General features: G+C 36.3%; 3 protein-coding genes across 6 annotated transcripts; 1 reads left to right on the top strand and 2 right to left on the bottom strand.

Annotated features, from left to right (window-relative positions):
- Positions 1-6934: 6934 nt before the first annotated feature.
- On the bottom strand, positions 6935-15975 carry LOC126759454 (eukaryotic translation initiation factor 4H). 3 transcript variants are annotated; one of them, XM_050474273.1, is made up of 6 exons: positions 15528-15975; positions 15128-15471; positions 13801-14100; positions 13497-13741; positions 12898-13131; positions 6935-9473 (listed from the first exon to the last, which is right to left on the bottom strand). In XM_050474273.1, the coding sequence occupies exons 2-6, from the start codon at positions 15157-15159 to the stop codon at positions 9301-9303; spliced, it is 984 nt and encodes a 327-aa protein (XP_050330230.1). In that variant the 5' UTR covers positions 15160-15471; positions 15528-15975; the 3' UTR covers positions 6935-9300. The 3 variants fall into 3 exon arrangements, with proteins under 3 accessions (XP_050330230.1, XP_050330229.1, XP_050330231.1); XM_050474272.1 differs by having other exon boundaries at positions 15128-15975; XM_050474274.1 differs by having other exon boundaries at positions 13596-13741; positions 15128-15974.
- Positions 15976-16470: 495 nt separating this feature from the next.
- On the top strand, positions 16471-17920 carry LOC126759449 (eukaryotic translation initiation factor 2 subunit 1). The gene is made up of 2 exons (XM_050474264.1): positions 16471-17301; positions 17364-17920. The coding sequence occupies exons 1-2, from the start codon at positions 16607-16609 to the stop codon at positions 17692-17694; spliced, it is 1026 nt and encodes a 341-aa protein (XP_050330221.1). The 5' UTR covers positions 16471-16606; the 3' UTR covers positions 17695-17920.
- A 777-nt stretch (positions 17921-18697) lies between these two features.
- Positions 18698-22705, bottom strand: LOC126759435 (protein DDI1 homolog 2). Of its 2 annotated transcripts, none has more exons than XM_050474235.1 (6): positions 22110-22705; positions 20835-21252; positions 20651-20773; positions 19888-20050; positions 19617-19818; positions 18698-19548 (listed from the first exon to the last, which is right to left on the bottom strand). In XM_050474235.1, exons 1-6 carry the CDS (start codon positions 22369-22371, stop codon positions 19355-19357), a joined length of 1362 nt encoding a protein of 453 aa, XP_050330192.1. In that variant the 5' UTR covers positions 22372-22705; the 3' UTR covers positions 18698-19354. The 2 variants fall into 2 exon arrangements, with proteins under 2 accessions (XP_050330192.1, XP_050330191.1); XM_050474234.1 differs by having other exon boundaries at positions 20835-21264; positions 22110-22704.
- Positions 22706-23495: the final 790 nt, after the last annotated feature.

The following is a 23495-nucleotide window of genomic DNA, read 5'->3' as shown; positions in this document are numbered from 1 at the left end:
AGTCGATCTTGTGTCGGAAGGCCAGTAAGTCGGCTTGCCAGTAGACATAAAGTCGCATCCAGTAGCCATAGCAGCTTTAAATAGCTGTCTCCCCTTCAGTGTCGTATATCTTTAACCCCATTAGGAGTGTGTTGCGTTAAAGTCACCACCTAAGATGAATTTTACATGGTGTTTTAGCACAAGTTCTGTGTACAAGTCCATTTTGATATTGTGTCTTGTGTGGGTAATACCTAGATTCAACCGATATGGTCATGGTTTGGAATTCTGGGACACTTATATTAATTTCTTCGTAATTATGATAATTATGGCACTCCCCCTTCCCGCATTGTTCTAAGGGTGGTTCGAGCAATACGTCTTGTAGTTTTTGAATTTAACGAAAGTCTCTTTAGTAAAATGGGTTTCGGTTATAAGACAAATATCAATTTCTTCAACATGGAGTAGGGTCTCTAATTCTTTTTTACGTTTAAGAAAGCCATTTGCATTCCAGTACGGAGTGAGGAAAATATAGCAAACGTAGCTGAGAGTGTACACAAGTGAGCGGAGAGTCGATTCGGTGCCGTATGGAACGACTTGGCGCAGTTATGTTGAAATTTCTGTGTTTTTTCTTTAAAAAAGTAGATAGTCTCGAAATGGATCACTCTTTACTTTTAATAGTGGTGTTAATTTAGTTTCAACCAAGACTTATACTTTTTTTAAATAACAAAATCAGACCTCAGAAAATTTTTTTCCAAAAAAAAAAATCCTTTGATCGGGTATGTACTAGTTTTTCATGTTTTATTAATAATAATTTTGTTAATTCTTCGTAGGCTGAACCTTACGAGATTTATCAAAATATGGTAATGAACTAAGTATTGTACACATTGAAGAGGCCTACGAAAAACTCCGCGATGGTATGAGTCTATCTCTTACGGTCCCACAATAAGATGTTTTTGTCATTTACTATTTACGACAAATAGCGGCTAATTTTCGAAGCGATTTTAACGAATACAGCAGTAATCCTTAAAAACATTGCTATTTTAATATAGATCTATATGGCCCTTTACAGCATATGATTTAAATAAATATTTTCGAAGATATTGCAGATTTAAAAATTGTGGAGCTTAGCGTTTGCGGCGGTACCAGCCAGCCGAGGCGGCAGGAGCGTGCCTATAAATAGACCGTCAGAGGCCGCGGTACTCCCTATAGCACTTTAAAAAACAGCGATCGGATGCGTTTATTATCGGAGCTCTTTAGCGAGGAAAATAACAATAATTAATAAAAAGGTGCTTTTCAACGCGACAACATATCAGTAATTATGTATAGTATAAGTATGTAAGTTTCTAATGTGATGTGTTCTATGTATCAGCCACAGTAAAGCGTGGAAGGGTCCTCTAGTTTTTTTATTAAAAAAATCTTAAAATCACCAAAATTGACGTCATGTGTAGTTAGTGTACAGAATTGAATTCTAAAACTTTGGAACACGTTCACACATACATTGTGGAATTACTGATTGTATAGACCAGAGGTGGGCATATTAGCCCTCAGTGGCATTTTACACCGTTCGGGTATAGATAACTTGATACGAATCTCTTTGGTTCGAGAGAGAGCTGTCAAAACTCGCTTTTTTATAACATTTGCCAATGATGCCACTGCTGAAAAATACTAGATTGGGTATTTTATAAACAACTTTTTTGCAGTTTCCACACAACCACTGAGGTATGCAAATAGCGCGTTAACCATATTATTTTTGGATGCTCGGTTCGCCAGTAAGCCTATATCACCCATATATATAAATAATTTTACAAACAACCGACATCTAATTCTACAGAATTTAAGCAACGCACTCATTTTGGCAGTTCGTTTTATATTATATTAAATATATATTTCAATTCCCACAACAGCTGGTTCTACGCACCCGAATCGACCCGGATTTTATACGGCCAAGGGCTCTTATTTCGGTGATCTAACCCTCTTTAGATCGTTAAATCTTAGTTTAAGCTTGTCGTCCCTGGAGCAACGCATTGCAGAAGGGTTGCTCCGTATCCTCCTGACTCGTGCTGGGATTGAGTGCAACCCGGGCCTGGAGGAATTTATCTGCTGCGTTTGCGCTAAAAAGCTCCATCCAAACTCCACTTCGGTCAGATGTAATACATGCAATGAATAGAGCCATCTTAAGACCTGCTCAGGCCACAAGCTACGTAGCCCCATGCTGCCAACGCACTACTGTGACCTTAGCCTCTACAGCTGTGCAACCTGCACCTAGTCCGCCCATTGCCCCGCCATTCCACCCGAGTGGCCAACAGAAGACCTCCACGGTCCATAAGAGCTCCAACAGGCAACATGACTCCCATTCTGATCTGCTGCGATGTCGAGCACGAAATATTTAATATATACATCGCCCCAGTTATATGTTTCCCCACAGGATATCATCCGAATATAAGTGCGCTACTTCGTGTTGAAAATCGTTTGGTACCAGGCGGCTTTAACGCGCACCATGATCTTTGGCATTCCTTCCTGTCAAACGATCGTAGAGGGATGGAGCTGGCGGAACAGATTGACGATTCGACATTCTGCACAATGATTGACGAAGCCCACACCAAAACTTTGGGCACCAGCAATAGCTCGCCCGATGTTACAATTGCTAGCGGTGGTCAGATAAATTGCATATCCCGGCGACCTATGCTAACTCTCGCATCAGATCACCTGCCTATATTTATCTCGATCGTCGATTCCGCAAGGTGATCGCAGCAGCTATCCCTCGCTACATGCCGGCTGGAAGAATTGCGGAACTCCATTCTAATTTCCCAGCCGAAGCAGCGGTTTTAACTAACGAGCGCGACACCTTACGCCATGCTGATCCCTGAATAACGGATCTCAATTTGGAGAATCGGCGAACACAAGCGGACGAAAAGAATATAGCACTTGAAGTCCTACAACCTCTCCATCGGTGTGAGTAAGCGTTGGTCTACTGTTAAGGTTTTGTCTAATCCGAAGAGACATGATGACCGAATTGAAGTTCAATTCAATTGCCATGCCTCTTTGGAACCAAAGAAGTACGCAAGCTATTTTAGCCGGTAATTTACACTGCACCCTTCGAAAGACAAAACCAAACGATATGTTACACGACGGCTACGCAAAATGCCAAAAGACTGTGCACCTCTTACATTCACCGATGAGGAGGTTCAGAATGTCATTAATAAGGCAAAATCATAAATAGCCAATGGCCCTGATGAAATCAACATGCTTATGCTCAAGCATCTAGGCTAGACGGGAGTAAGCTACCTCACCAAGGTCCTCAACCTATCGCTGACCACTCTTCAAATACCCAATACGTGGAAAGTCGGAAAAGTGGTCCCACTACTGAAACCTGGGAAACTCACCAACAAAGAGAAGTCCAATCGTCCGATAACTCTCCTCTCCCCAGAAGTGAAAACACTTGAGGCCTTGCTACCTCCGAAACCAGACATGGATACCGAAGTGTGCACATACCACCACAGCACTTAGCGTCAAAAACGTCCAGATAGTTCGTGGCCTTAACAAGAAACCACCCTGAGAGAACAATCCTCATAGCGTTGGACTTGTCAAAAACCTGTGACACAGTTAGTCACACAACGCTACTGCAAGACATTGAAAAAACTACGCTCCCTCCAGGACTAAAGAAGTGGACCATGAACTACCTGAGCGGTTGTCAATCATCTGTACTGTTTCGAGGAAGAAATTCTTAACAGAGAAGAATTAAACAAGGGTTCCGCAGGTTGGTGTCCTCTCCCCTCTATTGTTTAACTTCTATATCTCGAAACTCCCACAACCACCAGAGGGAGTTTCCATAACCTCGTACGCGGATGATTACAAAATATTGACGTGGTGCAATGGAATCGAAGGCATGTGTTCAAAGGTAAACGGCTATCTCTCCGACCTTTCTCGCTTCTTTTCTGCAGGGAACCTAACACTCTCACCCACCAAATTCAGAGCGACCATATTTACAAACTGGACGAAGGAGTATAAACTTGACCTTAATATTGCAGTCAATGGCGTCAAGATTGCGACTGTCAATAATCCTAAGATTTTAGGTGTAACTTTTGATAGTTAGTGCTTCTTCACTATTCATACGACCGCGATAATCGCCTAAGTACAGAGCCGCAACAAAATCCTCAAGTCGCTAGCCGACAGCACATAAGGAAAAGACAAGAAACGTTGTTGGCCACTTACAAGGCAATCGGCCAACCGGTCCTTAACTACGTCGCACCAATATGGTCGTCTGGATGCAGTAGAACACAAGAAGCTTCAAACTTGTCAGAACACTACACTCCGGACTACGACAGGATGCCTCTTGATGTCTCCTATCGAACAACTACATAGTGATTACCGTATGCTCCCAGTTATGGAGCATAATGAACTCCTCTCCAGGCCGCTCCTGCTGAGATGGTGGGTGAGAGAAATCACCCCTGCAGTCACTGCTTGGAGCGGAACCTCCTCCTAGGAACATCAAGAGGGCATCCTCAATTACGTCGATGACATTAGACAGTACGCCGAGCAGACTTCGGACGCAACAAACTTCTGACAAGCACTGACCGCCATTCACAGTGGTGCCATCAACACCTTCACAGACTCGCTTTCAGCAAATGGTGTACTGGGAACCATCCACCCATCTCAAACGAAGAGTTCGAGTTGCCGCGAGAAAAGAGTGTCCATTGCGCAGCTTCGTTCTGGATACTGTAGCAGGTTAAACTCCTACTTTTCCTCTCCCTCCTCTCTCCCTTTTGTCCGACCCCGTCGAAATAGCACGTTTCTTGGGCCTTCCGTTAGATGACGTCGACGACAACTTAGCTGACCCTTACCATCCTAACGGGGACTAGGTACCCGTTAGAATAACAGCACAAAAGGAGGATTTTTTGAAGAAATTATTTCTTTCTTAATGAATAATAGGTGACTGCATAGGGGGCAGCACTCTGTAGCCACCACACCACAGTGACGCCTAGATACTCACGATCAGGGATGGGTACGAACAATACTTACTGTGGAACAAAGCGATCCCCATTGACTTGAATATTATAAACGTCTACATTTCCCCCATCCCCAAGATGCTGCTCATTTGTCGGAACCGCCAATATCGGACCGCTATTACTTATAACTGACATACAAACTGAGCAATCAATATCATGTCCTTGTATGGAAAACATTATTTTAGGTGATATCTTCACGAAGTTTGGCATGGATTATTACTCAAGGTTACGGTACAATCTCCGAAGAAATTTTCAGAGAAGACTACTATAGCATCTCTGGCGTTGGACTTTTTGATTTGTAGTGAGCTCAGCAGGCGTTGGTCAACGACGAGAACTTATGCGACTGCGAGATCCTTCTGACCAAGAATGAACCCTAAGGGATTACCCGAACGACTGGCTCTTAGCAAAGTCAATGTCGCCACAATTATAGCTGTTCTCACTGGACAATGCCCAATAGGTTTACATGCGGTGCGACTAAATATTCTTCAATCTGTATGGAGGAAGGCGCGGTGGAATCGTCTTGTCAGTTAATTTTCTATTGCCCAGCTTTTGCCAGACTGAGATTGAAATATCTCTGTAGACACACATTTGACGAACCTAGCGAAGTTATTAACACCAAGAAAGAATATATGTCCAAGTGAGCCAGTCTCGCGACAGTCGCGTCTACGTAATCAGAACGGACTAGAATTTTTTATCTAACCAAGGACAACAACAACAACAACTAAGTAAGTGTATCTTCACGAAATTTGGCATAGTTTATTATCCAAAACATTACTACAATATCTAAAGACGCTAACGCGCAAAGGACCTCTCGAAAACTCGCAACGTCGACTCATCCGTTGTTGACATCGTCCAAGACTCTGCACCATATAGCAGGACGGAAATTATGAGTGACTTATAGAGTTTGGTTTTTGTTTGTCGAGAGAGGACTTTGCTTCTCAATTGCCTACTCAGTCCGAAGTAACACCTGTTGGCAAGAGTTATTCTGCGTTGGAGGATGGAGTCATGTGTAGAAGTTCACGCAAGTGAGGAAAGTTCTCTGATCGCCATTCACTTGGAAGTGGCCAGAAACGATTCTTTTACACATGGCTCAAGTAGCTCACTACTTCCAGTATCCTCTGGGTAGCCTAAGAACATCCGTTTGAAGGCGAGCGAGAAGACGAAACATCCCCTGCATAGGGTTGTGCGCTGGGTTTGGGACCCGCCACGTAGAAAAACACTCCAATGAAAAACCAACAACAGCCTCAATTGTTATTACAAATGATATAATAGAGCTATTTCATGCTTTTATTTGTAAAATAACGTCAGGTTTGTTAGAGCTTTGAATAATTTTACATTTTACATATTAGTGGCATCACCACTCTACCTCTTCTCTTAACGTTCAACTCTACTGTCGTCGGCAAATATAAAAATATATTGAAGTTAGCGAGAGCTACAGCTGACGGCCTGCAGTCGTGTAGTCGTGCAGCTGTCTAAATAACCGTGCCCTTAAGAACGTGTGTATTTTAATATTTGACAGATGCCGTTTGCAGTCTGTCGCGCTCATTGTGTTCAGCACATCAGTACTCGTTTTTCGCTCTACGTATTATTTCGTATTATTGACAATCCGTGTGTGTACTCGTAAACGATGACATACGCTCCTTTAGTACATGCTAGTCTCTCCCCAGTCCTACTCATGATGGATAAAAAGACAAGCAGTAGCCGAATAAAATCCTACTTAATTTCGGTAATATTTAACTACTAAAGTCGTCTAATTTCTCACATGCATATTGAAAACAATAATGTATTTGTTTTATTTTGAATTGTGGTATTTATTAATTTAGTAAACATAAAATTAATAATTGTATGCATTCTTTTGTATATTTAAATATACTTATATAAAAGTAACTATTCAATATAGTTTCTTGTATTGTTATTTTATTAACTTTGCTTAATTTTTTGTGTTTTTATTGTGTTTTTTAATTTTTTTCTTTCTTCACTTTAATTTACTTTACTTTAATTTTTACCATTAATTATCATAATTAATAATAATTAAGTATTAAATTTTATATATTGTAATTAAATTGTATGCTTTTATGCTGATTTACCTTCTGCTTTATCGCTTTTTTTGGTTTGTGTACAAAATTTTTCTTTATGTATTAATATGTTTTTTGTTTGTTTTATACTTTTCTTCAATTTTACTTTTATATGTTTTGTTTATATTATTTACTTTGCTTAAGAAATTTGCAAGTTTTTCAATTAATCAAATATTTTTTCATTGCCTCTAATTTGGATGAAATTAAAAAAGAGAATAACAAAGCAGAATTGTTTTTATTATAACAAAAACGTTATGCAAACATGCATAAATAAGTAGATATAAAGTTAAAAAAAATATATATGTTACATATATTTATATATATGTATGTATGTAAATAATAATTCAGAGATAACAATAGTGCAAAATCGATGATTAGATAAATAAAAGGGACAGTCGCAAAAAGTGGAACGGATTTGTCGATATAAATAGAGTGGGGCGCAAGGTTTCAAAGGATTTTTGGAATCGAATATGCGGAAAAGTATATAAATTGCAAATCGGAAATCGGAAATCGGTATATATGATAAACTTAAAATAAACGATTTCTTATAATTGATATGCTGATACGAGTTTTATGCCCTTATAATTATTCAAATAAAAGCAAGTAGACGTTTGTGTATAAATCATAGGCTTAGAAAAAGGCGGAAAATAAGTTGATATATGGTTCGTGTTGTATATTGGGTGTCGAAATACATATGTGTCCGCTTCAGTTTGTTTTGAGTTGTGTTGAATTTGGCAAAAGCAAGATTGGAGTTGAAGGGCAATTTTCGTTATCCTCGGAGGCGCACGAATGTATTCGATATTGTAGAAAGTATTATTATTTATTATTGGCAAACGTACTATACTTTGGTAGCTTAAAAATCTCAATGTATATTATGGTGTGGGAAATATGATTTTTTTCAACTTTGCAAGCAAGCTGAAATTAGCAAGCTATACTTTATAAAATAGTTTTTGTTATGCAATCTTTTCTCTTCAGCTTGTTTCGCTTTGCTGTTCTTTGCAATCAACTTCTCACAGCTTTTATATCGCTTTTGGACAAATTTTCTTGAGAACACTATTACTTTGTTTTATTACTAACGCTTAATACCAATTATATGTGCATGTAAGTTTTCGCATATAAAATGTGTCACGATCGTGATGTTTGCTGAAGGTATAATATTATGGTATTTTAGTTAATATAATTTTTTATGTATGCATGTGTTTATTGTTTAATATGTGTAGCGCTTTATTATTACCTTGTCTTTATTCCTTTTCTAATCTGAGGAGGGAAGAGGTTTATATTTATTTTTACTTTGTTCTTTCTACCCCGTAATTTTAAATTTATAATTTTACGCAAATGTTTCCTTCGTATTGCTTTTGCTTCTTTTTGCTTTCGCTTTTTTAGTTGTCTGCGGTAGTCTACAGTTCTATAATATATAAGTATAAGTATTAGTTAGTTTATTTTAAATATATTCTTAAAATAGGCTTTTATATTTTGCAGCTTGCTTTGTATTAATTTTTAAATTAATCAGTTTTTGTTGCTTCACGCCTTTTTATTTTAAAATATCTAGTGCTTAATTCCATGTAATTTCGATTTTAAATCAACGCCTTTTTATTTTCATACACGTCGTCATTCGCTTTGCCGTCACAAGTTCTATAAATTTGCTGTTATATCCGCTGTCGCCACGAACCACGCGCCACTTCTGTTTTTCTATTATCAAATCCACCAGACTTTACTAGGCCTGCTAGCTATTTGCAATACAAGTCCTTTTATAAACTCACTCGCGCCCGTTTGCGTTGCCTTATAACCACTCTTGTATAATCAACTTTACTGTTACTCTCAGTCGCTGCCGAATCCTTTCATTAACGCATTAGTTCAACTTATGTTTTAGTAAATTTATTTTAATTATTTATTTGAGAGTTTTTCTCCTTTTGCACAATTACTTTTCGTTCAAATGTTTCTTTATTTTCAATTCGCACGATTTTTCTCCTTGTCTGCTTGTTATCAAATATACTTTTTCCTTTTTATTTTCACTTCCATTTCCGCAAAAAATGTCACTTAAGAAAAAAATTAAATGTTCTATTTTGGATTTTTACGTTTGCTGTTGTCGCTGTTTTTATAATTTTATCATATAAAGTTTTTACGCTAATCTTAGCGATGTATATTGAAGTTTAATTCTTTGTCTGCTTGCCTTATGGTTTGCCGCTTTATATTTTCTTTCTATTTGCATTTATATGAAAAAACAATTCTCTTCTACTGTTTCTTTAGTCGTCTGCATCCTCATGCTCCTTAGTATCATTCTGTAATTCTTTTAATTTTTCTTCACGAGGTTTGGCATTGCCAAAGATCGCAGCAGACTGTTTAGTCTCTGCCAGTGCATTGATTGGCGCTTGTATGGTCCGTGGCTTTAGATTTAGCCGTGGCCTCTCGCTATCATCTGCAAAATAATAAAAAGAAAATTGTATAAACATGGCAACATAGGGTGAAACGTTTAAATTTTTTTTTTAAAGTGTTTTAGTAATGAGTGCGTAATTTCGGTGAACATAGATTTCCAATACTGTCCTAATCAATATTTAAAAGTATGTAAATACTGATGGTACCGAAACCTCCTATTGTATTTCTGATATAAAAGTGCTGCCCATAAAATAAAGTGACACCTGGTATGAAATTGTTTTTTGCATCTCCGAAAAAGAACCCACTGAAATGTTTAGTGAATATTTCAAATATTTGTTGAACCGCAACTTTCTAAATTACAGCCACACAATTCAATCAGCTTGATCGGTTTATTATGAGGGTTAATTCGTGCAAATACTGGAATTTTTTTGACGATATGTTTGATATTTATAATAATTTTAACAAAGAAATATTAAAACAAAAACGTTAACGTCGTACTTTTTTCAATAGCTTTTTTTTTACAGAGCACGCGTAAGTCGTGTGAAACTGTTGTTATTTTTGTACAGTATTATTTGGCATTTTATCACGGAAAGACTTAAGACTAAACAACCTTTACAAATCGTTAAACTTGATTACCAAAATTCACGTTCTGTAAAGAATACGTTTCGCGCGCTTCTCTCAACTTATGATCAACATAATCAGCTTAGTGAGTGTACTATTCCCAACACCATCACCCTTCTTGACACCCAGCATTCATTATTGAATAATATGAGCTCTTGAAGAGATCCAAGAAGATCCGACTTTTTCAAACCAAATTTTGTTCAGCGATGAGGCCCATTTCTGGCTCAATGGGTATGTAAACAAGCAAAATTGCCGCATTTGGGACGTACAGCAACCTGAAAAGGTTCAAGAGCTGCCGTTTCATCCAGAAAAAACCACGGTTTGGTGTTGTTTGTGAGCCGATGGATTCACCGGTACATATTTCTTCAAAAATGATCCCGGTGGTTTGATCCCGGAAAATGTCAACAAAACGACTCCACTTCCAACACATCGCATCAACCAATGGATTAAATAAGAGAACACTTCGGTGAGCAGATAATTTGAGCCGGTCGATTAGCCACCAAGATCGTGTGATATCACGCCGTTAGACTCTTTCCTGTGGGGATATGTAAAGTCTATGCTGACAATCCCTCTTCAATTCACGCGTGTCATTCGCCAGTTATCAGTCGAAATGCTCCCAGGAGTCATCGAAAATTAGACTCAACGGATGAACCATCTGAGACGTAGCTGCGGCCAACATAAAGTAATAATAGTCAAAAAACAAATGCCAAAGAATGTTCTTTGAAATGATAATAAGGTAGTGAACGTCAAAAAGGATCACCCTTTATTTATATAATACCCTTAGGTAATAATTCAAGCGAAATTTCGTTAAATAATAATATTTCTCCATGCATCCGATCGTTCAGTTTGTATGGTAGCTAAATGTATATAGTGGTCCGAAATTGGTGGTTCTGATAAGTGCTTTATAAGGAGAAACAAATAAGCAATTTTCGTATCGATAAAAATGAACATTATTCGCGCAAAGTTTTACGTACTAAATTGTGTCGAAACTGAACGGTTGAATTAAAAAATGTGCCATCTCGGAAGGCGTGGTTTTTGTCCGAAATCGGTTATATGGGTCCCGAGATGTGGGATTTCACCAAAAAGTGGGCGGTGCCACGCCCATTGCCCAATTTTCAAACTGGCTCCCATAAAACACTCTCATACCATCTTATGGGTAAAATTTAATGTTTCTGACATATTTAGTTATTGATTTATCGCGCTTGTAGTAGTTTTTAACAGTAGATAGATGTCGGTAGATGTTCTTATAAGATTTGCACTCAGCAAATTTGGTTGTTTTAACTTTAGTAGTTTAGGAGATATGTACATTAAAGTTGTTAGAGGGCGAGGACACGCCTCCTTTTTTAAAAACAGTCACCCGGATTTCAACTTTCCCGTCATCCTGATCATTTATATATACATAACCCTATATATATCTCGATTAGCTTAGGTGATGTAGCAACTGGTTGCAAGAGAGTATAGAAGTATAAAAAAATTTAAAAAGTAGAGCCCTTAAAGTGGTTTTTCTTGAAACAACACTTTTTAAGTCGGTTGCAGTTGTAGCTTGGAAAGAAATCATCAGTTAGCTTTCACTCGTATTCTGCTTATTTTGTATATGTTACTCTGTACATTCGACTCCAGTTTTTCAATTGTATGAAAAATGTAATTTGGAAGGGAAAAATTTTCCAATTTTTGAGCGAAATTTTTTTTTTCGAGATATCCAATTTTAATAAATTTCAATTAATTTTTTTTAACAATTTTCCACCGAAGATCATTTTGTTTCAGCACTTCGCCATTGCAGTGATTGTTTGAACATGCTTTAATCTCATTAGCTTTTCTGTTCGTCGATGAAATAAATGAAAGCAGGTTGGGTTAGGTTAAGTTGGCCGGCTTTCGCGCCATTCATACCATAGGCTTACTGGTCTTTCATAATGCCAAATGGAGTTCAGACGATGTATGGACCACCAAGTATGAAGCCTACAGCTTCTCTCTAATTTCTACTTCCCTCTGCACGTCATCGTTACTGATGCTCATGCGGCTAAAGTAAACATCAGGCGTGTTTTCTTCGATTTCCCACTAATCCGGCTGTAAACCCCTTTAGAAATAATTTGATTATGTATCGCTTTTAGCGACTTGCGTATTTCCGGTACCGGTTCGATAGGCAGCCGGATGCCACTTTTGACAATATCATCACCTATTTCGACTGTGCGGACTGCCCCGTATTTTCTGTCTACCTTCTTTTATATACATGAGGTTGATTGTCTGGTGTTGTCCAGTGTGCAGTTTGAATATTAGAACTAAAAATAATTCACAAAATTCAACTTTCAAAAATACAAAATAATAATAATAAATAATGCAGAAGCGTTTTTAAATCCGAAAAATCACCTATTTTAAGTCGGTCACCCCAGGTGTGTCCCGTAATTAGTCTATATTAGAAAGTGTTACTCTTGCAGAATACCATCAATTAAGGGAATCTGCGATGTCTGGAAATTTGATTCCTATTAACTTAATTTCTGAAAATTTGTTTCTTATAAATTTAATTATTGCTGGGAGTAACCAAACCTTAAAATAATCTTAGTGACAAATGTCCTCAAAACAGTGTATTTTTTTATTAAATTTCATATTAAATTATAGCAAATAGTTACCTACTATTTTTTAGGATATATGTATACATACATACATACCTAAGATGTACATATATTAGGTGGCATTCTCTCTATTCTAATTAGTTTAAGTTTTTGAAATGACAATATGATATGAATAATATTGTGTCATTCTCTTAAAACTTTTAGCAGTATACAATTTATCCACTAAATCAATTTTATGACCATGATGGCAAATGAAAACTAGTAAAGCTTTGTACTTACCTATACTGCCTAACGGGGCAGCAGCCGGAGCGGGTCTGTCATTATGACTGGAATTGAAGTTTGAACGTTCGCGATCACGATCCCCTCTATTCCTACTGAAATTATTATAACGGTCGTTTCCTCCATCCCTACTTTGAGCGCCAAAACTTCCTTCGCGATGATTGCGATCATGATTTCGCTCAAACCGATCATCATTGTTAAAATTGCCGTACCGGCCTCTATTCGCTGGACGATCTAAAATATCACGTATTTAAAAGTCAATAAACAATTACAAATATAATAATATTATGCAATAGTGTTTAAAACTAAAAATTTTAAATTTTGCATGCGGTGATTTTTGTTCAAAATTTCAAACGAAATACGCATACTAGTAGTGGATTTGGAAGAGGCAACTACGGGTGTTGTACGAATAGTTGTTGGTTGTGGGGCAAAGCTGGAACAAGGTTCTGAATAAAATTAATAAGTGAAAATGTTATAATATAAAGAATGTAGGCATAATATGTAGGGTGGTTGTCATTTCTGCATTATTGGTATTCTACATTAAGACTTGAAAATGTAGTAAGTTGTTCCATTCTTTATTTCCTACAGACTTTATTTACCGTTGTATCCTCTATTCATTCCGCCGCCACCACCACCACCGCTGCCGCCGCCTCCGCCGCGATTTCTATCGTTGTGACCATAATTATCATTGTACGAACCTCTATTTTCGCCACGATTACCACCACCGGCACCACCACCTCCGCGATTAAATTGATGATTACCACCACCGGCACCGCCTCCAGAAGTGCCTCCTTGTCTTGGTGGGCCACGTTTATTAAAGCCTCCACCGCCACCAGCGCCTCCTCTGTAAGCACACAAAATTAAATATAATAATCATATAATCAGTCTGAGGGATTGTCAAACCGTTCGTTTTTCCTACGATCAGCTATATCAATCCTAAGCGGCGCCGATAAGTCGTCCAATTTGATCCGTCCATCGCATTCCAAAGCGCGTTCCAAATTATCTAAAGTTTCAAACTCGACATAGCAAAAACCTTTGAATTGGTCCGTTTCCCGGTCCTTAACCAAACGGACATTTTTTACTTCAAAATCTTGAAATATTTTTATTACGTCTCCTTGGACCAGCCCTTGTGGCAAGTTTCCGACGTACGCTATAAATGGAGGTTCCGTTGGTAACTGCTTCCCCGGACGGTCTCCATAGTTTCTTTAGAAGGAAATAAAAATGCGTGTAATAAATATCATCTGCGCATAATAACACCCTATCAGAAAACCTTTTAAGGAAATCTCTACAACAAATTATTTATACTTTAATCAACATATCTTGCATATAATGTTAATGTTATCCAGCTGGTGTATCATATCTAATTATATACATAATACATATAAGTAAATATATATGAAAGTTTGCGCATTATATTATGTAATAGATAAAATAGTTCTTTAAATGTGATTATTATGAGAAAGATATTTTTTCCATTTTTATAAATTACTAATTTAATTATGAAAACCGGCATATTTTCTGTCAAGCGTTATAGTTAATTAGACAATTTATAACGATTGAGCACGTTTTATTGCAAATATCTTAATTGGATCTGTTGAGCTACAACAACTCATATACACTTAACATATAATATATAAATATATATGCATATAATTCAAGGATTTGATGTGATATAGTCAAATCGGCGTCACCATTACCTCAGCCAACGACGTCACCTAACCCACCTCTAAACCTTTAGACCAGCCTAAACATTGCTGCGGTGACGTCGGCCAAATGCCGACTGAGATGCGCGTTTTTTTTTTGACACTTATTGCGTTCACTGTTTTGCACATGCTCCATCCTCATTTTAAATTATATCGAATCCAACTTGGAATTGTTTTCACCGATATATAGTCGCTTTTCTGCAAGCAATTATTCTTTTCAATTCCCCGCGCATTTTAATTAATATTTTTATGTCCTATTACTCCTCTTTGCTTCTTGATTTAGTCGATTATAAATCACCATTCAATTACTCGCCGTGTGTGCTCGTCAAAGTCGTCGCCTTTTCTCTACTTCTTTCTGTCCGTGGTCAATGTGAAAAGATATCATTTCTATTTTCCGGTTTTTACCATTATTTTACCACTTTCTAACTTAATTTAATATATAGTGTACAAATTACAAACTATAAAACTTTTATTTTATTTAAACACAGGAAAGTGTTTATAAATATATGTTTTTTTTAAATATTTACCTAGCGTGATCAAAACCACCTCTTACAGCCATGTTTTATTTTTTCAAAATGGTCTAAGCGAAATATGTCCGTCCCAGGTAAGGCGAATTTCTTTTCTACCTTGTACGTTTCCACTGCTTCGCTGTCAAAGAATGCGCCCAAAGCACACTTGATATCTCTTTTGCACTTTTGCGACCACCGTTCAACGAACTATCAAAACAAAACGAATTGATCGGTGTTACTCTACTAAACTCTTGTTCGCCTGAAAAGTATTTTCGCCACTCCAACGCTTTCGAGTAACAGAGATGGCAATATTTATCAATGCAACACGTTTCTTGCTTACACCGGCCGCTGCACCAGAGAAACTAAAAACATATATGTTTTAAGTTCTCTGCACTATGGTACAATTATTTAAAATTACGTGAATGCACGTAGTAAACTGTAGCCAATATACTTTTGTTTACGAACTGCCTTCGTTCACCTTGTCTTTACATAAACTTTTGTTGTACTGAAATTTTTCACTTTTCCGGGTTTTTATTTGCCAATCTCTGCGCCCCACTCTCATTCACTGCACTCGCGCAAAGCGCACGTCAATTTTCTCGTTTGTTTCTACGAAATTTTGCTGATTTTACCGCTGTACTACTATGGAAATAATTGAATAGATTTTTGATGTGAAAAATGTACTATAAATGGAATTAGGTACGTCTGAAGTAATTCAATATGCCGATTTTATTGATCGTTGCTTTGATTTTGACGTATTTTTTTCAACGAAAAGTGTTTTTCTTCGATATATGTATGTATATACTGTTGTTTTTAATTCTCTTGCCAACGCTAAGAAACAAATATAGCATTAAACCGTAGAGGCTACAAAAGACTGCAATGACAGTTGGCCTGAAATCCGGAATGTCGACATAAAAACGGAAAGACACTGCAAAATTATCGCATGCCATCGATATTTCCAAAGATACCAGACTGAAATTCTTAAAATAAATTAATAAGTCCTCCACATAACTGCAGGTGTTACTAAAACCATCTTTTAAATTTTACATAAAAAATAACACAATGTTGAAAAGTTTAAATAATCCCGGAAGCTTTATACATTTTTTAGATTTTTTAGTCAACGAAGTAAAACGAATTTATTTTGTAGCAACCTATAATTTTTTTTATATAATTAGAGTGTTATTGCAAAATATTTTTCCCCAAATAAAAAAATACACTTTTGTTGTTTAAATAAGTTATTTTAATAAACTCTACAAACACTTGTAGAAACAAAACTCAATCATAAAAACAAATTGATATGGGTACCTTTGGAGAGCGGAGAATAAAATGTATTTGATAAATGTCAAATGCAGGTACCGATTTTTTGACATTTTCCTTTTGCACACCTATTGCTCTGAAAGTGTACACGTTTTTACGGCAAATTTCACAAAAATCGAAATTTGTGCTTTAGTTTAGTCAACTTTCTGTGGAAACATCTAAAATATTAACCATATTGCAAAAATGGCGTTAACGTCACGATTTTATAGCGAAAAATATCCCGAGGTTGAGGATGTAGTTATGGTGAATGTGTTATCCATAGCTGAAATGGGTGCTTACGTCCATTTGCTAGAATACAACAATATAGAAGGCATGATTCTGTTGTCAGAGTTGTCTCGTCGTCGAATCCGTTCCATTAATAAATTGATTCGCGTTGGCAAAACAGAACCAGTGGTAGTGATACGTGTAGACAAAGAGAAGGGTTATATTGACTTGTCCAAGCGTCGTGTATCGGCAGAAGACGTAGAAAAATGTTCTGAACGTTTCGCGAAAGCAAAAGCGGTGAATTCGCTACTAAGACACGTAGCTGATATTCTAGAATATGACTCAAGTGAAAAATTAGAGGAGCTGTACTTGAAAACTGCTTGGCACTTTGAGAAAAAATATAATAACAAGACCGTTGCGTATGACATCTTCAAACAATCTGTGACAGATCCATCTGTATTCGACGAATGTGGTTTAGATGAACACACTAAAGAAGTACTCCTGAACAACATTAAGCGCAAACTCGTTTCGCCAACTGTGAAAATTCGTGCTGATATTGAATGCTCTTGCTATGGCTATGAGGGAATAGACGCTGTTAAAGCTGCATTGAAGACGGGTCTGGATTTAAGTACAGAAGAATTACCTGTACGCATCAATTTGATTGCTCCTCCTTTGTAAGTATTTTAAAATGCAAAATGTATACCGTATACACAACTTTTAAATTTATTTAATTAAGGTATGTAATGACGACATCTACAACTAAAAAAGCTGAAGGATTAAAAGCTTTGGAGACAGCAATCGAAAATATTCGCAATAAGATTATTGAATCGGAAGGAGAATTCAAAGTAATAATGCCACCGAAACTTGTTACGGCTATTGATGAAGCCGATTTGGCTCGTCGCTTGGAGAGAGCAGAAGCTGAAAATCAAGAAGTGGGTGGAGACGATGATGAGGATGCAGACGGTGACCAAGAAGGCATGCAATTCGATCCAGAAAAGGAATTCAATCACAGAGGTGAACGTGCCGCTGGTCAAAATGATATTGAAGAAGACGATGAGGAAGAGTAGATATGCAATTACAGTTATTTCCAGTTGCGGTTAGACACCACTTGGTTTTTTTATCTAAAAAATATTCACAAGTTTGTCGGGAGCAGTATATAAACAGAAACCATCATTCTTTTACAACCAAAAAGGTTTATGCAATTATTAAAGCGTTTAAAGAATATGGAATATTTTATAAATAAATCACACAAGAACAAACAAATGGAAACGTTAGTTTTTGTTCAAAATACAATTATGCTTGTTTTAAAATAGGTTTCTCATTTTTGTAGTTGCGTAAAATATCCGCTAATTATTTATGCAGAAAATTCTTCACAGGGTGAGGACCGTGTCTATGAAACGTTTCGTAAATAATGTATTTTACGCTGTAATAACAATAAATTAGTTAACTAACAGCTTCCAATCAATATACATAAATACAATTTTTTCTCACTGCTGCATGCTTTCGTGGTGCAATGTCTTATGTAAAATATTTTTAGACGTTCAGATACATTTGAAAACTTATGGGAGCTGTCTTTTCAACATGTATGAGGCCTTATAAATTATATATATAAATAATCCGCGTGAAAAGCTGAGTCGATTTAGACATGTTCGTCCATCTGAATGTCATATGCGTCAAATATTGTATATAAAAGTTGTCCAATCATCATAATGTTCAAGTTGGCTTTAATCGGAAACATCTAACGGTAGACCCAGGAAACATGCTGCTTCGACGGGCCTGTTACACACAGGGAACATGTTTGGTACATATATCGGGGTAAATTTTGGATAAGTAGGAATATGGATATTGCACAGAACGAAGTAATGCAATCTCATTAAGTTGGCGGCTTGAAGGTTGTTATATCATGCAACAGTGGTTACGTTAACGAGCTTAGATTTATTTATACATATTTTTGCTATAAGAAATTCGCCTGTGATAATACATCTAGTGCAATTCTAGTGCGAAAATTAACGGATTTATCAATTATTTTTGATTAAATCGAGCGACGATTTAAAATACAATTTTTAAAAATTTGGTTTGATCAATTTTCATCTATTTATTAATTTTATTATTAAGTAATTTTATATTACTTATTGCAGTGCTACTTTTACCTTTACAAACCCTTTTCGTACACCATAAATTGTAACGGAAAAATCCGATTCTCTTATGAAACTACTCCTCAAAAATTTAAGTTATAAAAGTATGATCCAGTCCATTAGTAAACGAATTTTGTCGTTGATATTTTACATTCACATAAAATTTCAATGAAATCGACCTTCACTGTTGTTTTTCCTGCGTGGGTTTTATCTTACTTTTATAATGATGATGTTTGCCCACAAATCAGCCACATTCTTTGTCCGTTGCGGTGTGTATAAAATAAGAAATGCTGTAGCCTGAGGTAGTTTGAATGTTATGGTAGGCTTAATTCATTATTAAAGCTTACGCCTTGTTTTTAATTGTTGTCGCTGTTTGTTGTTTATATCGTTATTTCAACAGTTGACGATAATTTTGCGCAAAAACTTACACATAAATATGTAAGTATAATATGTATGTGGAAAATTGTGGCATGAATAAATCGCTAATTTTTTCTTATATATTTTTTTCTTAGACGTATATTATTTAATTTTATTGGTCCTTCCTCTATTAGTGTTTCAGGGCGGCGACAGTGGTGACGACGCCATCTTCTTCTCAAAATCTCAATGATTTGGCAATAAGCGCTGCAGTTGCTTGCGTTTTGTTACCGCTATGACGACGCAACTCAGCAATCACATCTGTACGATTGTACCCAAGTTTCACCAAATCGGTGACGTCGCTCTCGGTGAAACTGTCAGTGGACGAAACATCATTAGCTGCCCCACCCTGAGATCTCTTCGAAGTTGAAGCTATAAACAAATACGAAGTAAATACTTTTTAAATATGTACGATTTATAATAAGATCAGTTAAATGTACCAGCATCTTGTTTGCTTTGTTCGATAGCTTGTTGTATGGCGCGTGACTCAGCTTCACTTGCTGATTGTTCCAACAACTTTAATTCCTCCTCTGAATTACCGGTGAGACGTGCGCAATCAGGCAGCTCGTTTTCGGGTAAGAATGGCGTTTCTGTGCCAGTTGTGCCAATTCGCAGCACATTTCGCTGCAAATCAATGTTGCACTAGAAGATAACGAGCGCACAAAATGTTTATTATAACAGTTTTTTTGAAGAAATTTTATGTGCCATTACCTGATGACGTTTCAGCATATCAAGGCCAAGCAACATATCCATTCCTTGTTTTTCCAAAACTGAAAAGCTCGATGTTAGATGATCGTTTCCTATCTGCAACTGAACCATATGTATCCGACCAATAATACGTTGAGTGCCAACACCTTTAGCCACTCCATTCCACCTGAAAGAAATTTTGGATTAATAACTAGATGACAAATTGACATTTCGAAAATTGAAAATTTAATTTGTAATCCCAAAATCAGAATTAAAAAGTATATACATACATATATGTATACATATATAATCGAAAGAATGTGTGAGATTGCCGAAAACTGCTCTAGTGTATTGAAGTAGAGCACAAACAAAGCAAAATGTAAATTCATTTTTTATTTTATTTATAAACTTCCAGTATTTGACATTAAAAATTTATTTTTAATCATTTTGGATTACAAAATAAAAAAATTAATTTAAGCGTTTATTAAATTATTTTTTAATGTATTCTTTGCAAACCCGTATTCAAGTTTCTATTTCATATGTGTTATTATTGTAGCGACAGAGAACATTCCTGAAGTAATTTCGAGGAATGGTGCCGAGTTGACAGTCCTTGATCGGATAAAAATGCTGTCCATTCCTGTTACTTAGATCTGACTGTCGTGTGTACGGTTGTATCACAACAGCCGGTTCTACCTTATCGGAAACGACCCGGATTTTATATGACCAAAGATTGATTATCGAAAATCAATCTACCGTTGGATTGGTAAGAAATAAAAGTATTACCTACCTAGTATCGATAAGTCTATTTAAATTGCAGCGTTCAGCGCATGCTGCACTCATAATTGTAGTTTGAGCACCAGAATCAACGAACGCTTTTACTGAGACACCATTTACTTTGCAATTAATGTATCTGAAAAAATGTTAAAGCTCATTTTAAATATGCCTTTAAATTTAGAGTGCTTATCACTTACAACATAGTCACCGTGCCAAAGATTTCTGGGTTGTATTCAATAGCTGCTGCCATATTATCTTGAATGTTTTTTTGTTTAATCTCTTCAGCAATAAGTCGTTGCGCCTCTTCATCAAACGGATCAGCATTCAACATGCGTAAACGTTGCAACTGGCGTTGTTTTCTAAGATCAATTTGCTCTCGCAATACCTTTGAGAATGATTCCAAATTACCCGATAATAATGCATCGGCCAATTTCGGATTATTTTGTTTCAATAGGGACAGCGATTCTGGATTTGAAAGAAGCATTGTACGCACTGCAGCTGGGTCGTCATCGTAGTTGACATTAAATTCATCGGAATCAGAGTAATCCATGTCGCTAGGTGAAGGGCGGTATCCTGGTACCAGCCCCGAATTACTGCCACCACCAACACCAGTTCCTAGAATATTACCTAGCAATTGTTAAAAGAAAATATTGGAAATTTTTCAATATACTTATTTTCAAAATATGAACGTATTGATAAATATTTCAGTGTTTCTAGCTGAAAAATTCCTTACTGTAATTTATTTTTTAAAATACACCTTATATAAATAAGGGAATAACAAAAAGTTAAACATAGATACGTTAAAATGAGGAAAAGGTTTTAAGAAAAAATAATTTAACATTGCATAAAATATATGTATCTAAGGCGTAGATTAAAATGTAGATACGGGGCATAAGTATTTGAAACAATAATTTTATTAAATTTAATTATTCATATATGGTATATACATACATATGTATCGATACATAAGTATGTGCTTCTAAATGAGGACAATGTACACTTTTTAAATATATATTTTTTAGTTGTCAAAACCAAATGTTATGCATTAAGATTATTTTAAATGCCCTTGAATCTTGGAATTTTAAATATCGTTCTTTGAATGTGAGAAAATTTGTCCATTGCACTCTTGCTTTAAACAAATAATTTTATATTAACGAGGTCTCCTTAACACATACATATGTCTTATGTGCAGCTATGTATACGTATGTAGATGACAAGAAACCCAGATCAACATATATACAAGTAAATATACGCTACCATATATGCCACAACCAATCTAAATACATGTAATTTTTTTCTTTCGCTGATTGCATTTAAAGCATTAGCGCCATGAAATCTTTACGCGCATTGACCCACTTATGTTTCAGAACAATAAAAAGCCTTGAAACAGCTTAGTGCGTATCATTCTATTTCATAATATTTAGAACTACAATTGAAATATATTTTTATATAAATGAATGCAATTTACTTACCTAGACCACCGGTCGCTGGAGCACCTATACTGCGACCGACTGGCAAACTTTGTAATATTACACAGTCACCATCTCTGATACCGAAATATTTTAGCGGTTTTTTGTCATCTAACAATGGAGCACCATTGAACACGATAACTATCTGAGATATGGGTGTTCCAGACTCTACTTCACAAAATGCCTTGAAGTTTTCCAGCTCCAGTTCTTCGGAAACATCCAAGAAAAACACGCTATCCGTCAAGGTAGTTACCGTTATCTTCATATTTATATTTCTATGTTTTTTCTGGATGAACTTTATACTTTTCTTTCCCAGTAACTTTCCTGCTCAACAACACAATGACTTCACGTATATATTTTACTGAAATGTTTCTTTTGTGATGTAGTCTTAATATTTACTGAAAATCACTTTGCTGCTCATCTAATCTCAATGCATTCGCAAACAATGAGAAGTAATGCGTTCTATATATGATTCGTCACCAAAAACAGGAGATTCTCGCTTTGATGTCGTTTTTTATATTTTTTTCCAGAATTATCGTGGTTTACCTCTATCTACATTCACTTTGTTTCTGTTTTTCGTCCGTTCGGCATCTTCATTTTATGTGTTGAGTTTATTGTGCTGTGCGTTTTAACTAAACTTTTCAACAATGGCGAAGCAAAGCACGACACCACCAGACAAACCTTAATTCACAATAGAATATATGAATTATTCTAAGTTACTTGCTTTGTCCTACAAAAATGTAGTTGTAATTAAAAACAACTAGTCGTTCAAATTTTTTAAATGTTTTGGATCATATTTTTTACAATTATTTCGAAGCGTCATGAAATGGTATTATTGATTCAGATACATTCAAACCGAAAACCCATATATGGTACAACCTTTTTTTAACCAGAACTTATCCGACTATTTATTTACATTTACAATTACAAAAATTACATCTTAATGCGGTGTCAAAATCGAATTTTTCAACACTCAGCTTTTTCACCGCGTTTATTAAGGTATGCGCGATACAAAATCTATGGGCGTAAGGAAGTTTTGCAAGTAATTTGCCGATGCCACTTTTATTTTGGGACGGCAGTAAAATATTAAATGAATATGGGATATTCGCGTCATATAATAAAAGCAAACAAATTTCCAGGAAAGCCGGCTTTCAGTACCAGGAAAAGCCAGACTTTATCTGGCCAGCGTCTGTGATTAAGTCAAGTTTGTGAAATTCGCTGCAAAATTTTTCAAATGCGCAGTTTACTTGAAAATGCCGATGGCAAGCAAGCAAAAATTGACCAATATTACGACTGTGAAGTGCTGAACACATAGAGCGCGACACGACATGGCAGCACGACAGTGAACTGTAAATGGCGTCTTGATTCCTTCACATGAACATTTGTAAA

This window comes from Bactrocera neohumeralis, chromosome 5 (genome assembly GCF_024586455.1).
Source record: "Bactrocera neohumeralis isolate Rockhampton chromosome 5, APGP_CSIRO_Bneo_wtdbg2-racon-allhic-juicebox.fasta_v2, whole genome shotgun sequence".
Taxonomy (NCBI): Eukaryota; Metazoa; Arthropoda; class Insecta; order Diptera; family Tephritidae; genus Bactrocera; species Bactrocera neohumeralis.
Note: the sequence above shows the minus strand (reverse complement) of the source record. Positions and strands in the feature narration are given on the sequence as shown.